Source organism: Triturus cristatus, chromosome 7, assembly GCF_964204655.1.
Source record: "Triturus cristatus chromosome 7, aTriCri1.1, whole genome shotgun sequence".
Classification (NCBI taxonomy): Eukaryota; Metazoa; Chordata; class Amphibia; order Caudata; family Salamandridae; genus Triturus; species Triturus cristatus.
In genome coordinates this window covers 1363251533-1363267610 of record NC_140590.1, presented here as the reverse complement: position 1 = coordinate 1363267610, position 16078 = coordinate 1363251533, and the positions used below count along the sequence as shown (strand labels likewise).

The 16078-nt window shown below is 39.2% G+C and overlaps 1 protein-coding gene across 1 annotated transcript in view; it reads left to right on the top strand.

Annotated features, from left to right (window-relative positions):
* Positions 1-3952: 3952 nt before the first annotated feature.
* The window catches only part of UQCC1 (ubiquinol-cytochrome c reductase complex assembly factor 1), a 426281-nt gene continuing 414155 nt past the window's right edge, over positions 3953-16078 (top strand). The window contains exon 1 of the mRNA XM_085619075.1: positions 3953-4088. Coding sequence (XP_085475201.1) covers positions 4065-4088 — 24 coding nt within the window. The 5' untranslated portion in view covers positions 3953-4064. The remainder of the gene's footprint in view (positions 4089-16078) is intronic.

Below are 16078 nucleotides of genomic sequence, written 5' to 3'. Positions count from 1 at the left end.
AAACGAAGTGCAGGAGATGTTACTAAAAGGAGCTATAGAGAGAGTGTCCGAGGAAAATTAGGGACTTGTGAATACAATCTTTTTGGTCGGAAAGAAGGACAAAGGTTGGAGGACCATGATGAATTTGAGAGGGTTGAATCAATTTCTCATTTATAGGCATTTCAAGATGGAGGGAATCCATCTATTGAGGGATATTGTGCAGGAGAACAACTGGTTGGTGAAATTGGTCCTGAAGGAATGTGTATTTTGCAATTCCAATAGCAGAAGAGAGTCGCAGGTTTCTTCAGTTCAGGTGGTTGGGAGTTCTGTATCAGTTTGCATGCCTTCCATTTGGGTTGGCGTCGGCACCATAGTGTTTTACAAAGGTTCTGAGACTAGTGGCGAAGTTTCACAGGAAGAGAGGCATAAGAATGATCATGTATCTGGACTATTTTTTTTACTAATGTCACAGAGTTAGGAGGAATTGGAAAAGCAACTGCTTGTGGCTATAGATCTTTTGGAAGAACCAGGGTTTCCGATCAACAGAGAAAAGCCAGTGCTGGTACCCAGTCAGTGTTTGGAATTTTTGGGTTTCATAGTGAACACGACGGAAAAGACTCCGAGTCTTCCGGAAAAAAAGGTGGTAAAGAAAAAATCGGATGCGAAAGGTTTGTTGAAGAAAGAAAGTGTTATTTTGAGGACATTAGTGAGAGTGGTTGGCTTGTTTTCTTCTACGCTTCAGGTGGTTTTCCCTGGTCTGCTTCATTACAGAGCTTTGCAGAGATTAAAGACAGAAGCTTTAAGGAAGGGCTTGTGGTACAGAAATCAGATTTTTCTATCAGAGGATGCTCGGGAGGAGTTGGTATGGTGGTTGGATAGTCTGGAGGCCTGGAATGGCTGTGTAATTTTTGGTGTATGCCCGGATTTTGTGATTGAAACAGATGCGAACCTCTTTGGTAGGGGACGTGTTTGGAAAATCAACAGACTGGTTGGAGATGGTCTTTGGAGGAGAATTAGGAACACATAAATGGTTTGGAGAAGAAAGGTCTGTTTGCTTTACCAAATTTTGGTAAAAAGTGGAAGGAACTTCAATGGTTTACTGAAGATGGACAATGTTTTAGTGGTTCAGTGTTTAAACCGCTTAGGAGGAAGCAGATCTAAGAGTTTGACTCGGATTGGGAAGCAGATTTGGAGGTATTGTCTAGAACAAAAACTGGCAGAGTATTTTGTAGCAGACTGGGATTCCAGATATCACAGGGATTTCGGCGACTGGAAGTTAAATGTGCACATTTTTCAGAGAATACTTCAGGTTTGGGGTCCACTAGAGGTTGATTTGCTTGCATCAAAACTAACGTTCCAGTTAGAACGTAATTACTGGATCCTTTAGCAGAAAGGGTGGATACATTTTAGCAAGAGTGGAGGAATATACGGGGTATGCATTTCCTCTGTTTGCAATGATACAGAGGGTATTGTTGATGGTAAGGGGACAGAGATGTCAAATAATTCTTGTGACACCTGTTTGGGCAGGACAAGCTTGGTTTCCAGGTCTGTTGGCGATAGCAATAGAGGAACTCTTTTTAATCCCAGAGTTAGAGGACACTCTCTTAGGGCCAGAAGGGGTTTTACATCATTTGGTCGTGGAAGGGGCTTTGAGTCTTCTTAATTGGAAGATTTCAGGGGAGGAGTGCAGTTTGCTGGACTTTTGCAGTAGGCTCAGGTATTAGCACCAGGGACAAGGAAGAGATAAGTTGGTGGATGAAAAAAATAGGTTTGTTGGGGCGTGGTGTAAGGGGTTCGGATACTGTGGAAGCATCTGCCATAGTGTTATCAAATTTTTTATCAGCTTTATTTGAGAAAGGTTTAAATTACAGAACTAGAAATTGTTAGAGGTCTGCAGTTGCAGCAGGACATGGTTTGGTAAGAAGTTCCTCCATAGGTAGGGATCCTCTGATTTGTAGACTAATGAAGGGTATTATGTTACAGAGACCACCTAGACCCAGGTACAGTTGTATGTGAGTTTACTTCTTCGTTTATTTGAAGGTTAGCTAATGAATATGAGTTTAAAGCAGTTGTCAGGTAAGATGGCAGCTTTGTTGTGTCCAAAATCTTTCAGGAGAGTTTTGGATGTTAGAGCTTTAGAGGTTGGAAATAGATTTTATAATCCAGATGGGCTCATTCTTTGGATCACTAGGAGAACAAAGACTATGTCTTTTACTATAGTCTATCCAAAGTTTGATGACCATCCTAATTTTTGTGTGGTGAGATGTATGAGAGACTATGAGAATAGAATGGAAGGGATGGAAATAACCAGTTGTTGATTTTTTATGTAAAACCTTTAAGGCCAGTTACTTTGGAAACGATTGCCCATTGGGTGAGGACTTGAATGTTTGAAGCGGGTATCGATTTGCAGAAGTATCGAGTGCATTCAGTGAGAGGAGCTATGGCCAGTACGGTGTTCACGTCTGGCGGACATTTGAAGGAGATTCTGTATGTAGCTGACTGGTCAAATGCTGATGTGTTTGCGAGGTAATATTTAAAGGGAATTGAACATGTTGTCGGTGGTATTAACACAGCTTTGAACATGCAGAATGCTGGCCTCCGGTCTTGACATGAAATGTAGATTCTCCAAGTAGGTGAAGAGAGAATCTGGATTTCATTAAAGACACGAAGGCTACCATTATCCCTCTCTCCAAGGTGAGTATTTGGGAGGGAGTAGATGATGGATAGACTGCATTCTGGAAGAGATAAGATGGGACATAAGAGGAACATTTTATATTTTGTCTTATGTTGTTTGTGCATCAGATACCCAATAAAGGAGGAGAAGAGGAGTATTAATCTGTTTTTGGTGATAAAAACGTTTTTGAGTTATGGGACCGGAGCAGCTTAAAAGAGGAAGATGGCTGCTGTGATGAAGGTTATATATGCTTAAGGGACACTCCAAGTTCTGGACTTCTGGTATTGGTGATGTTTACTTTAAAGTGCTGCAAGGAGCTGGCAATAAAGATACATGCATAATGCTATCCTTTGTGTCTTTAATTAAATCAAGGTTCCCTTTTCACCTACTTGGAGAATCTATATTCTTCACCAGTAGTAAGTTCTAATGTTCCTAATGCTTAGGAACCTCAAGCTGAATTTCCCAGTCAACATAATAAAATAGTGTTGTTCGGGCAATTCGACGCAGATAACTCTTCCACACTCTTTAATAACTCCAGGTTATCACGCAACTACTCATTACCCACAAGGTTTAAAGATTATTATGTGTATTTGTTTTCTTTGTGTAAATAGGAAGAATATGTAGTGTTCAAACGCACATTGAGTATTTATTTTATATATAATGTATTCTATACTTACATTCTCTAATGAAGTTGCTCACAGTAGTTTCTTACGGTTGTAAACATGTTAATAATTAAATGTACATACACCCCATGGCTGTGTGCTTGTCTGGGGAGATCGGAACGCTTCTGCCCGGCAGTTGCGTTTGGACCTTCACTGGGGGAGGACGCACTCCTGTGGGTACTTCTTTATTGGAATAATCCACCTTAAAAGAATATCTCCTGATTTCTGCTGTTTCTTTCCTAGCACGTACTTTACAAAAGTTTATTAGCAAATGTCTCGATTTGCATCCTTATGACTGAACATGCCCCTGAAGCTGTTTTAGGCAGGGCACCTTCTGTGTTGCAGCACATCATTTGTGGCCACCTATATGTATACCTTGCGAAGATCGTTAGAGCTGAACGAGTGACTTGCTTATCTTTCCAGAGGGTTAAAAGAGGCAGACAACTCAAACACGCGTTCCGCAGTGCACAGAAATGCCAATAGCTATATACCAAACGCATTAATTCTCAGAACGCCTCCAGCCGCTGGTCGGCAGTTTTCATTGTCTGAAAATAATCACTTATTCAGAGCACTGACATGCACTCGACCCAAGATAAACACCAGTAACATTCTTCCGCATAAGTTCCAAAGCAAAAGTAGCCAGTGATGAGGGGATCAGGTCTCACATACAGCGGAAGCGCTGCACTCTGACCCGGAAGCGCAGAGCCAGGCATGCCGGGAAGCACGTGATACAAACATCTAGCGGGGCTATGGCTGCGGTGCTCCGCCTAGCGGTGAGTGTGGAAGGGGTCGGGATGGGGGATAAAGGCGGAGGGTCTTCGTACTTCCAGCTGCATTTGAGCGCAGCACCAGTTTGTGTCTGTTAATTTTCTCAAATGCCACAGAATACGAGACTTTGGTACTGTCTATTCATTGTCCAGTCCGGCGTGCGGATGATTGCCGATAATTCTATGCGGGCTTTATGGAGAGTTTCCCAAACTGAGAAAGTCAATGATTTGTATCGACAGTCTTAGCCCCTATACGGTTTCATGCTGCCCTTAAACCAGGAGCTCACGCACACACACCAGTTTTGCCCTTCCTCGCAGCTTTGAGGTCGCTCACGATCTGTGCACAGGGGATATCAGATCCAGAAACTTGCACGCCCCCTTAATCTCTACCAGTCTGTCAAAGTTACACCAGGGATCCTCCGGCATAAATATGTTGCTCCACCTTAAAGTTACACCATGCAAGCATTAGATCCGATTTAATTAACTTATTTGCTGGTCAACGAAGAAAATCGGTCACTTCGATAAACGAACAAGCACAATGCTAGTTGTTTCGCAGGTCTCAAGCACATTGATGCATACACATGGAAATGGTACGGTACAATAAGTGAATTTTTGCGACATTCTGTTTTGCTTTTAGCTGCATTTTTGTGCCACGTTAATTTGTTGCCTTTCAATAGATTGGGATTTTACATTAAAACTAAGTCACTTTAGTAGAATATATTTAAATGCTCCCCAATCTATCTTTAGGCCTGTGGGAATGTGCTTTGTGCTTTTCATATATATTTAACACACAGATCCGACCTTGCACACTGGGCAAAACCACAGTTTTGCTCCCTCTCATTCGCCTTTAATTATCTCTAGGTTAAAAACTTTGGAGAGGTAAGAGGAGGCAAGGAAGGTTAAGGAGATACATGAGAAGAAAAACAAACCAAATAAGGGCATGGTAACCAGCAGCCTTCTTAAAATGTATATTAGCACATTTTTCTTTGGCTCTATATCAAAGGGAATATATGTCAGGCAGCTCCTGTGCCCCTCAGAAGAGCAGCGCCCAGGCCATGGGCCAAGCTCGTCCATGTTAAAGGCCAGCCCTGTTTACTCATGCACTTCTATATCATTTGCATCAAAGAACAGTGTGCACTGTAACTGGCTCACTGGTTTTATTATGTACTACCACACATCTTAAACTCACGGTCCTAAACAATTAAAGTACTTTCTAATCTCTCTGTAAGTGTGTGTTGTTCTTTGTAAGGGTGGATGTTGTAGGGATTTTGAAATGGACAGTTGGCTCAGAAAAAGCAGATCACCAACCCTGATAGCAAACGTTCAGGGGAGCAGCTATGGAGGATACACACACACATATATATTCACTGAAAAAAACCAAAGGTTACAGAGACGTTATAGTTAAACTCAGTGTTCACTCGTTCAAACTATATAAATAGGGTCCAAAAAATTCCTCTGCCAGGTTTGGACAGATCTCTCTGCTGGATGCGACTAGCAAATTATTTGCTAAGAGCATTCTTACTCATCTGCAAGATTGGGCATTCGGAAAACAATCTCATTCCCGTAGAACAAACAGGATTTTGCAAAAACAGTGATACCTTGGATAATATTACCGCCTTGCAAACTTTAACCGAAAAATATACAGTGAGCCGGGGAATGCCGTTATATGCGGCTTTTATAGATTTCTCTACGGCATTTGACCGGGTAGATCGGGGGACGTTGTGGAGAAAACTGGTTACCATGGGGATACCAGGGAATTTATTATGATTGGTTATTGCACTGCACTCCTCTACTTGGACGCAGGTTTTATTGGGGGGAACACAGGGTCTTCCGAGAAAAATAGAAACTAATAATGGGTTGAAGCAAGGGTGCCTTTTGGCCCCTCTTCTTTTTTTCTATTTACATTAATGATTTACCAAGAAGAGTGGGGCTCAGTAAAGGGGATTCCCCTAAATTAGGAAACTTAAAGTTGAGCTGCCTGCTATATGCAGATGATGCCATTTCAAAACAAAATGCAAAGGTGCACCACTAGACAATAAGACAATAAATCCCTGGTCCATGTCCATACTGTTTTTCTTTAAATCTCTTCTTTTATTCACAATATTCTTTTTTGTAAAAAAGCACAGCACAGCCAACGCGTTTTGTCCAGTGATGGACTTCTTCAGGGCTATGAATTTAACAAACATATACACACATAAATATAAAAGCACTTAAATATAATACAAATACCAACTTACATTTAACACACTAAGAAGTACAAACATATATGACTATTAAGAGAGGGCTGCTATGTACATATCATATCTCTTACTAACTAGCCACATATTGACTAAATCTACAAGGTATGTCAGCTTAACTGCCATCTTATATAAAACATTTTACTTCAATAAAACTATATACATCACTACACAGGATATACCATTCTATATATGCAATACGCATATATAGAAAGAGAGGGCAGGGAAAGTGAAAGAAAGTAAAGAAGGAGAGGGGCATAGGAAGAGAAGGATGGAAAAGAGGAAGAACACGCCACAGAGAAGTATGTAAGACAAACCTAAGTTGAGTATATGAGGTACCGTGAATACCACCTCCTCATTAACATGTCAAGAATTTAGAGCAATAAGTGTGTCAAGGATATCGGAAATATAGTAGCCTGGCATAAATGACCAGCCACATATTCCATCACCAAAGAGCAAGAAAAGAGAGAAGATTATGATTTGGTGGTATATGAAAGAGACACGAGATTTATTAGCCACATTCCATCCAAGATAGCCACCATGAAATCAAGGAGCCGGGCACTCCTAAAACATATCAATGGTGGGGTGTCCACGGTAGGTATACTTCACAAGTCGAGTTTATACAAAACCCGTATCAACAGGAGCTGTGCCAAAACAAAGAAATATAATCAAGAGCTATAACCATGTAAACTCAAAGAGAGAGAGTGTTTAACTATATCAAGTAAAAATATATTTTGACTTGCTAAATATTACAAAGATAGACACTTCTCTTGAAGGGAGAAGGATAATCCAGGGTGTAATAGCACCTTTCTGAAATATTTCAGAGGCCTCGCCACGATAAGGTGGGCCAGAAGTAATGGGGTAATCACCCAATGTAGCTTGTGAAATAATTAAAAGAGAATGTATTGTCACAGCAGCTGATTTGATGGCTAATAACAACATTTGATAATAAAACACCATCGCCCCTGCTGTCCCTACGATAAGATGACACACAACCGGCATATATCCATCATCTAAAAGTCTGAGAATCCGCAATATTAAATGACTGTTTCCCCACACAAACCCATATAAAAAAGGCACAGACATCTATCTCGTACAGCATGTAATAGCCATTTAAATGCAGAGGGGATCTCGCAACCCCGATTAGTGTCCGGCATAAAATTACTGATGCAAACACGAATACTCTCTGGTGCCCGATATGCATTGTTGTCATGCGATATTCATATTAGGAGTGAGGATACTCAAATTATAGACCAACATTGAGCCTATTCTGTATAAAATATATATAGGGGAACACCCCCAAACGAAGATATGCTCCGTCTTTGTTATAAGTTACCAGGGGTGAAAAGGAGTCCCCCCTCGGAGCATTAGAGTGATTAAGCAGCATGCGTTACGCAGTATGAGCCCTGGGGCATGGGCAGTTGTAAGATTTACGCTGTATGTAAAGCCTACGGCTGAGGTTCCTCACACGAAGTGACACCTTACATTAATCCGGCTATGATCCAATCTTAAAAACCTCCCACAGGGCGAAGACGGTATGGACGGTATCAATAACCACCTTGTTTAAATAGCCCGTGATATCATCCTGATGCGGCACAGCTGAGCTCATTGTGTGCCAAAGCCAGGAAGTGACATCACGGAACCCACATGCTGTTGAATATGGCCGCCATCTTAGAGTGGCGGATAGGTAATAAAACCTCAAATAACAAATGATCAAAATGTAATGTAATGCTTCAAAAACACACAAATGAAGTGTGTATATATCCCAAGCCTTAAGGATCTGAAAGAAATCTATGTGTGCAAAAATATATGGCATTGTCTAAGTTCTTAAATGTGCAATATCTGTTCAATATAACCGAAAAATTGAGTACACAGCATCACCTAAATGCCCAAGCCCGATGTAAGATGTCTATATAAAAGGGAAAGGGAGACCACTTATGGGGCAACAGAAATAGCTTGGGGTTTCCCGCTCCCATCTAGAATTGAGATAAAGTAGCCAAGATATATACCACGGCCGCCATATTGGAACTATCAAACATTCGCTGGTCAAAACCCAGTGTGCCATAATAGGTACGGAACCTTATTCACCACCATGGTACCAAGCTGGTTACATAGATAGTATAGGCATGGCATGTTTAATAAACATGACGAATATGCCAAGAATATACATTTATGATAGTAAGGCAATATGTGAATATATTCATATAATTACCTGGTATATATATCATAACTGAAGAGGCGATATATCAGAGGTTGGAAATCACACCTCTGATAATATGTCAAAGTGTTCATATAATTACCCGGTATATTAACACTCACAAAACCTATTGTCAAATATTATGTATCTCACCGAAAAAGTGTGATCTCATATTTGCGGCTACCAAGTTATGGTGAACGTAATAAAACCCCATATTCGAGGGGCATCCATCGGTTGTAGCACCCAAGGCTCGCCAACGCAAAAATAAAAAAAAGCCCATTGTATCATAAACAGGTGTTTAAGTTTTACAAAGAAGTGTACTGTGCAATTCCACAATGAAATGAATGAGCTAATACATATTAAGAGTGACCATAAAGGATGAGGACATAGTAAAAAAGGCCAAAATAGGAGAGGAACAAATCCAAAATACAGTGAAAGTGAAATTTAAAGGAGCATCCAACGGTTGCAGCACTTACGGCCCGTCAGCGCATGGGTACACCATTCCATACAGCAAACATACAAATATCAAGGATTGTGCTAAGCAATTCCATGATCTGATGTCTGATGTACTAATACATGGTATAAGTAACCATAGAGGATAACGTAATAGTAAACGGGGGACAGAATAGTCCTTCATTTCATAATCAGAAGTCAAGTTTATGTGCTTTTATATTTATGTGTGTGTATATGTTTGTTAAATTTACAGCCCTGAAGAAGTCCATAACTGAACGAAACGTGTCGGCTGTGCTTTGCTTTTTTACAAAAAAGAATATTGTGAATAAAAGAAGAGATTTAAAGAAATACACTATGGACATGGACCAGTGATTTATTGTCTTATTGTCTAGTTGTGGACTTTTGCATTTTGTTTTGAAATTACTATAATCCTGTATTGGATTGCACCGTGGCAGTGGGTGCATTAACAGTGTGCACACATGTTGTAAGGGAGATTCCCATTGGATATATAATAATTGGGGATAGCGGGTCAGGTGCTAAGGCTTTACAGGGTACACTGTCACTAGTTTCTTTTTACAGATGATGCCATATTAATGGATTTAACTCCAATTAGACTTCAAAGACGCCTTGCTGAGTTGATTAGGTATACAGAAGAATACTATTTAAAAATAAATACTTTAAAGAGTAAAGTTATGATTTTTAGTTATAGGAAATGTAAATTCAGAAAAAACTTGCATTGGTTCTTGGGAAATGAGAAACTTCAAGTAGTAAAGTTTTATCCCTATTTAGGAAAAATCTTTACGAACAGGTGTTCCGGTAGCAATCATATGGATCATTGTAAAGGCAAGGCAATCTCACAGGCCTTTGCAATTAATCAAATGTATACACACTGCGGGAAAAGACACTTCACACACATTTTATCAGTCTATAAAATAAAGATACCACCAGCATTGAGCTATGCCTGTGAAACAATAAATGCACAAGAGTGTGACAAATTTGAGAAAGTAGAGGGACGGATCTGGCGCCAAATATGTCATTTGAATTGCGCTGCTCCTGTCAGAGTGATTCAGCTTGAATTCGGTTTACTCTCCACTTATGTGCTATCTATGGCTGCGTGCTTAAGATGGAACAACGCACTAGTAAACAGCTCCGAGAATATGTTACGGGTAGCACTATGTGAGGAAATCTTTGTCAGCATGAAAGAAAAGAGTGCTCTTTTTAGGAATCATTTAAAAGCCATGACAATGTTCGGCTTAAATATGGATAGTGCGGCGGTACTTTGTAAACGTGCTTTGAAAATAAGAATTAAAAAAACAATCTCTGTGGTTTTCTCGCAAAAGAGATACTAAAATGTGCGCAGAGAATAGTAATAATGATTGTATTGTAGGGAGTAGTATTTATAAAAAACCCCAACCATATGTTTTATGGAATCTTAAACATGGAGTAAGTAGAGTTATTCTGTTGCTTAGACTGAATTTACTCCCTCTAAGAATCGTAACAGGAGCTTGGGAGGGCATTGCTAGACAGGAAAGACTTTGTCACTTATGTAACTCCTGTATAACAGACTTAAATCATGTCCTATTTGTTTGCCCCACATTACAACCAGTACATCGAAGATACCTAAGGAATTGTTTTTTAAAGTATAATATCACCACAGGAGAAGAGGCCCGTAACTGTCTGCTGGCACCTCCATCTGAACTTGTTTGTTTTACATTTTTTAGCTTTTTTAAACAATTTTTAAATATATATTAGAACAGTATTGATTGATTGACTACGTATGTTTCTGAGCACTCACACTTTTCCAACCTTTTTCTTTTTTTATCAAGGACTGTTTGCAGAAAAAGTTTCTGTGAAGTTTTAAATATTCTTGCACTGTTATTATGCTGCTGGTTATCTTGTATCCTGTACTGTATTGTGAATTGACAAATTCCCGCTTTTCACTACATGGTTATGCTGCTGGTTATCTTGTACTGTATTGTGAATTGACAAATCCCTGCACTTTATTATATGGTTTTAATTTTGAAAGTTTTTATGATAGCATTAGATTGTATTTTTCGTAAAGGCCCCCTAAGAACCCATCAATGGTAATCTGATTTATTATAGATCAATCCTCTTGGCACTTGAAAGTTTATTGAATGGTTCCCATATATATGTTTTTCCTTGTTTTTATATGGTATGATATGATGAAATTAGTACTTCACTGCCTCTCTGTTTATGAAGTGTAATGTTGATTTGTAGATGTATCTTTTTCTTTTATGTGGAACTCTTCGGAGTCCCAAATCATAATAAATAAACTGTGATACTTGTATGGGTCTGTGAATGGGTATGTGAGTGGTTGTGTGAGTGGGTGTATGAGAGGTTGTATAGTGGTGTCAGTGCTTCTGTGGATGATGTCGTCAGTGATGTAATCAATGATGTCATTTGAAATGTCATCAGTGATGTCACTGACCATGTCATGAGTATTGCAGTATTTGAGGTCATAAGCAGGGCATTGTGGGGGTGTAAGATAAGCTCAGGTAACTATACCTGCGGAATTTCACTGGTTTTGTATGAGTGAAACCAAAGCCTAACTATAATGTCCCTGTAACCTTTGATTTTTTCTGTGAATTTCAAAGATTTTTTAAATTTTATTTCCTAACTGTAAAGTCCGTGTAACCTTTGTTTTTTTTAGTTTATTTCGAAAGCTTTACTTCTTAAAAAAAAAAGGATATTAGAGGTGTGTAATGATCCAGTATGTCATGCATTTATATTAATGAGTGCTTGGTATTTGTTTTAGTTTATTGATAACTTGTAGGTTTTTTTTTTGTAAATTTTGTTCGTCACAGCGACTTCGCAATATCCATGGAGACGCCGTGAAAATTGGGTGGTTTTCATAGTGTAAAATAAATAGAAATATATATAGATATATATATATATATATATATATATATATATATTTGCATGTTTCCCCACAAGGGAGGAAGATGAGTCGCACTCGTAGCGTTGCTTGTTGCTTGATATTTAATTCATTCATTAGTGTATCAGCATGGCAATCCTCACGCATTTCATTCTGCATAGAACTTTTTGAAAGGTAGCCAACACCATACACACCGCCGCTGCTCCCACGTTAGTGTCCATTTTGCTTTCACATCCTCCAGTGGATACTTTTATAAGTGCATTTTGGGACATGTGGTTCAGCTCACGGTGCGTGATTCATACCCTCCAGTGGGCGGTGTTTTTTTCTCTTTGCTGTTACACCTGCATTTCTTTTCAATATTAATTTATTGTTCCTGAACAGCAATTCGCTACCCCCTAGACAGACCCATTTTCAAGGCTGTAAGGGATCCAATACCGGAGATAGTTTTCGGCGGCACCGCATTGCCCTGTAACATTTTCACGAGGTACAGAAGGAGTCCAAGGCGGGCAATGATGGCGCTCTTTTGGTGGTGCCTCGCTCTTCGGTGGGACCAAACCGATGTTACATTTGCATATATATATATATATATATATAGCAGTCGCCAGTAGGTAGTTATAGTTAGGACCTATTTTCCATAGGAAATCCGCAACATTCTATTTGGAATAACGTTGGGGTCGATTGATGAATCTTCGCGAAAGTTTGCAAACTTTTGGCCAGCTCCAGTCCGCTCCTATCCTGAAAATTCCACGGTGATTCATCAAGCGGGGGCCGAGAAAAAAGGGGGGTCCCAAAACGCGTTTTCCCCATGCATTTTCCCATAGGACCTGTTGACGCAGCTACAGCCCGAAGTACTGAACGGAATTACACCAAATTTGGCAAAGAGGTAGTCCTCCGTTCAGACTCGTGCCTTTTGCTTAAATGGTGTTAATCCGTTCAGTAGTTCCTGAGAAAATCAAAAGTAAAATCACATATATAGCTGGGTGGAGCCTAACCACACATCTCATCGTGAGATCTGATTGGCTGTCAGCACTTCATCCAAGAAGTTTTGTCAGCCATCTTGGGACCAATATACATGATAGCACCTCATTAAAAAGCATTGCAGTTAATAGACGGTTTTAAGACTTTAGTTACATTATAAATCATTTGTTGATGGTACCATGCTCATTTTAGGAATTGTGGTGTGTTCTAAGGTGATTTTACTATGTGAAAAAGCCTTCTGCTGTGATATCATGAATCATGTTTGAGATAAAACTATTTTCTCATGCTTTTCCTACAGAGGTTTGAAAGGTGATCTATAAGCTAAACTGAGAGCATATTTTCTGTAAATTCACATTATCTTTCTCAGTCATGTGAGAATGAAGTCTGACATTCTCAGTAAAACATGTACATCCAACAAGGGCAGAAACTGTCAGTTGATTCCTTTGTGTTCTACTGTAGCTTCCCAGAATGTTCTAAAGAACAACTAGAGCGCTAACAGTCCTACTTATGACAAACGTACGGCACACCTGAAGCCATCTTGATTGGAATAAAGTGGTAACTCTTAAAACATTTAATTTAAAAAGGAACAAAATTAGGGGGTTCATTTTGCCATAGAAAGTATGATTAGTGCTGCAGAAAGAAAAATTATGGCACGTTTTGAGTGACTTCTCAAATCCTCTTCTATTTCATTAAAAATTCTGACATGCAGACTGAAACATGCACTTTCAATACCAGCAGCAGACTTCCCTGGTGAGCAGTAGCTTTACTACAGTGATCTAATAAGCAACTAGAGTGCTAACATTCTGAATTTATGGCAAATGTGTGACACATCTGAATGCCTTCTTGATGGAATCAAAGTAAAAAACTGAAAGTATTTCCTACTGAGGAGACTGCAGTACATGAGGAAATTAGGAAACTTCATAACAAATAAATCTCCCAAAATGGCCACCAGAAACAAAAGAGCCCAAATGTAGCCCAAATATCACCCAGATGTAGCTCAAGTATAGCCCAATGACAGAATGTCCCAGAGTGTTCTAACGAACAACTAGAGCGCTAACAGTCTTACTTATGACAAAAGTATGGCACACCTGAAGCCATCTTGATTGGAATAAAGTGGTAACACTTAAAACATTTAATTTACAAAGGAACAAAATGAGGGGGTTCATTTTGCCATAGAAATTATGATTAGTTCTGCAGAAAGAAAAATTAGGGCACATTTTGACTTCTCAAATCCTCTTCTATTTCATAAACAAATTCTGACATGCAGACTGAAACATGCACTTTGAATACCAGCCGCAGACTTCCTTGGTGAGCAGTAGTTTTACTACAGTGATCTAATGAGCAACTAGAGTGCTAACATTCAGAATTTATGGCAAATGTGTGACCCATCTGAATGCCTTCTTTATGGAACCACAATAAAAAACTGAAAGTTTTCCCACTGAGGAGACTGCAGTAAATGAGGAAATTAGGAAACTTCATAACAAATAAATCTCCCAAGATGGCCACCAGAGACAAAAGAGCCCAAATGTTGCCCAAATATCACCCAGATGTAGCCCAAGTATAGCCCAATGACAGAATGTCCCAGAGTGTTCTTAAGAACAACTAGAGCGCTTACTGTCTTACTTATGACAAAAGTATGGCACACCTGAAGCCATCTTGATTGGAATAAACTGGTAACACTTAAAACATTTAATTTAAAAAGGAACACAATGAGGGGGTTCATTTTGCCATAGAAATTATGATTAGTGATGAAGAAAAAAAAATTAGGGCACATTTTGAGTGACTTCTCAAATCCTCTTCTATTTCATTAAAAAATTCTGACATGCAGACTGAAACATGCACTTTCAATACCAGCAGCAGACTTCCCTGGTGAGCAGTAGCTTTACTACAGTGATCTAATAAGCAACTAGAGTGCTAACATTCTGAATTTATGGCAAATGTGTGACACATCTGAATGCCTTCTTGATGGAATGAAAGTAAAAAACTGAAAGTATTTCCTACTGAGGAGACTGTAGTAAATGAGGAAATTAGGAAACATCATAACAAATAAGTCTCCCAAAATGGCCACCAGAGACAAAAGAGCCCAAATGTAGCCCAAATATCACCCAGATGTAGCTCAAGTATAGCCCAATGACAGAATGTCCCAGAGTGTTCTTAAGAACAACTAGAGCGCTAACAGTCTTACTTATGACAAAAGTATGGCACACCTGAAGCCATCTTGATTGGAATAAAGTGGTAACACTTAAAACATTTAATTTACAAAGGAACAAAAAGAGGGGGTTCATTTTGCCATAGAAATTATGATTAGTTCTGCAGAAAGAACAATTAGGGCACATTTTGAGTGACTTCTCAAATCCTCTTCTATTTCATTAAAGAATTCTTACATGCAGACTGAAACATGCACTTTCAATACCAGCAGCAGACTTCCCTGGTGAGCAGTAGCTTTACTACAGTGATCTAATGAGCAACTAGAGTGCTAACATTCAGAATTTATGGCAAATGTGTCACATCTGAATGCCTTCTTGATGGAACCAAAGTAAACAAGCATTGAAAATGCAATAGGTCTCGCCCTCGTTTAAGTTAAAGCAATTCTGTTTGTAATTAGGTGGCTTTTTAGCTTTGCTTTTATTAGTGTTTTTCAAAATTTCATGTAAATAACATGCATATCTGTATATGTATGCATGCATTTATATTTGTATTTATATAGATATGCAGATTATATATATGTTTATATATGTATGTATATACATATATATACACATACATATATATAAATGCATATATGTGCATATGTGTGCGTGTAGAGAGAGGTAGAGAGGTAGAGATGTAGAGGTAGAGACGTAGAGGTAGAGAGGTAGAGGTAGAGAGGTAGAGAGCAGTAGAGAGAGAGGTAGAGAAAGGTAGAGAGGTAGAGAGTAGAGGATGAGTAATAGAGAGTAGAGAGAGAGTAGTAGAGAGAGTAGTAGAGAGTAGTAGAGAGAGTAGCAGAGAGTGAGTAGGAGAGAGTAGTAGTGAGTAGTAGAGAGAGAGTAGTAGAGAGTAGTAGAGAGTGAGTAGTAGAGGGAGTAGTAGAGAGTGAGTATTAGAGAGTGAATAGTAGAGAGTAGTAGAGAGTGAGTAGTGGAGACTGAGTAGCAGAGAGAGAGTAGTAGAGAATGAGTAGTAGAGAATGAGTAGTAGAGAGTGAGTAGTAGAGAATGAGTAGTAGAGAGTGAGTAGTAGAGAGTGAGTAGTA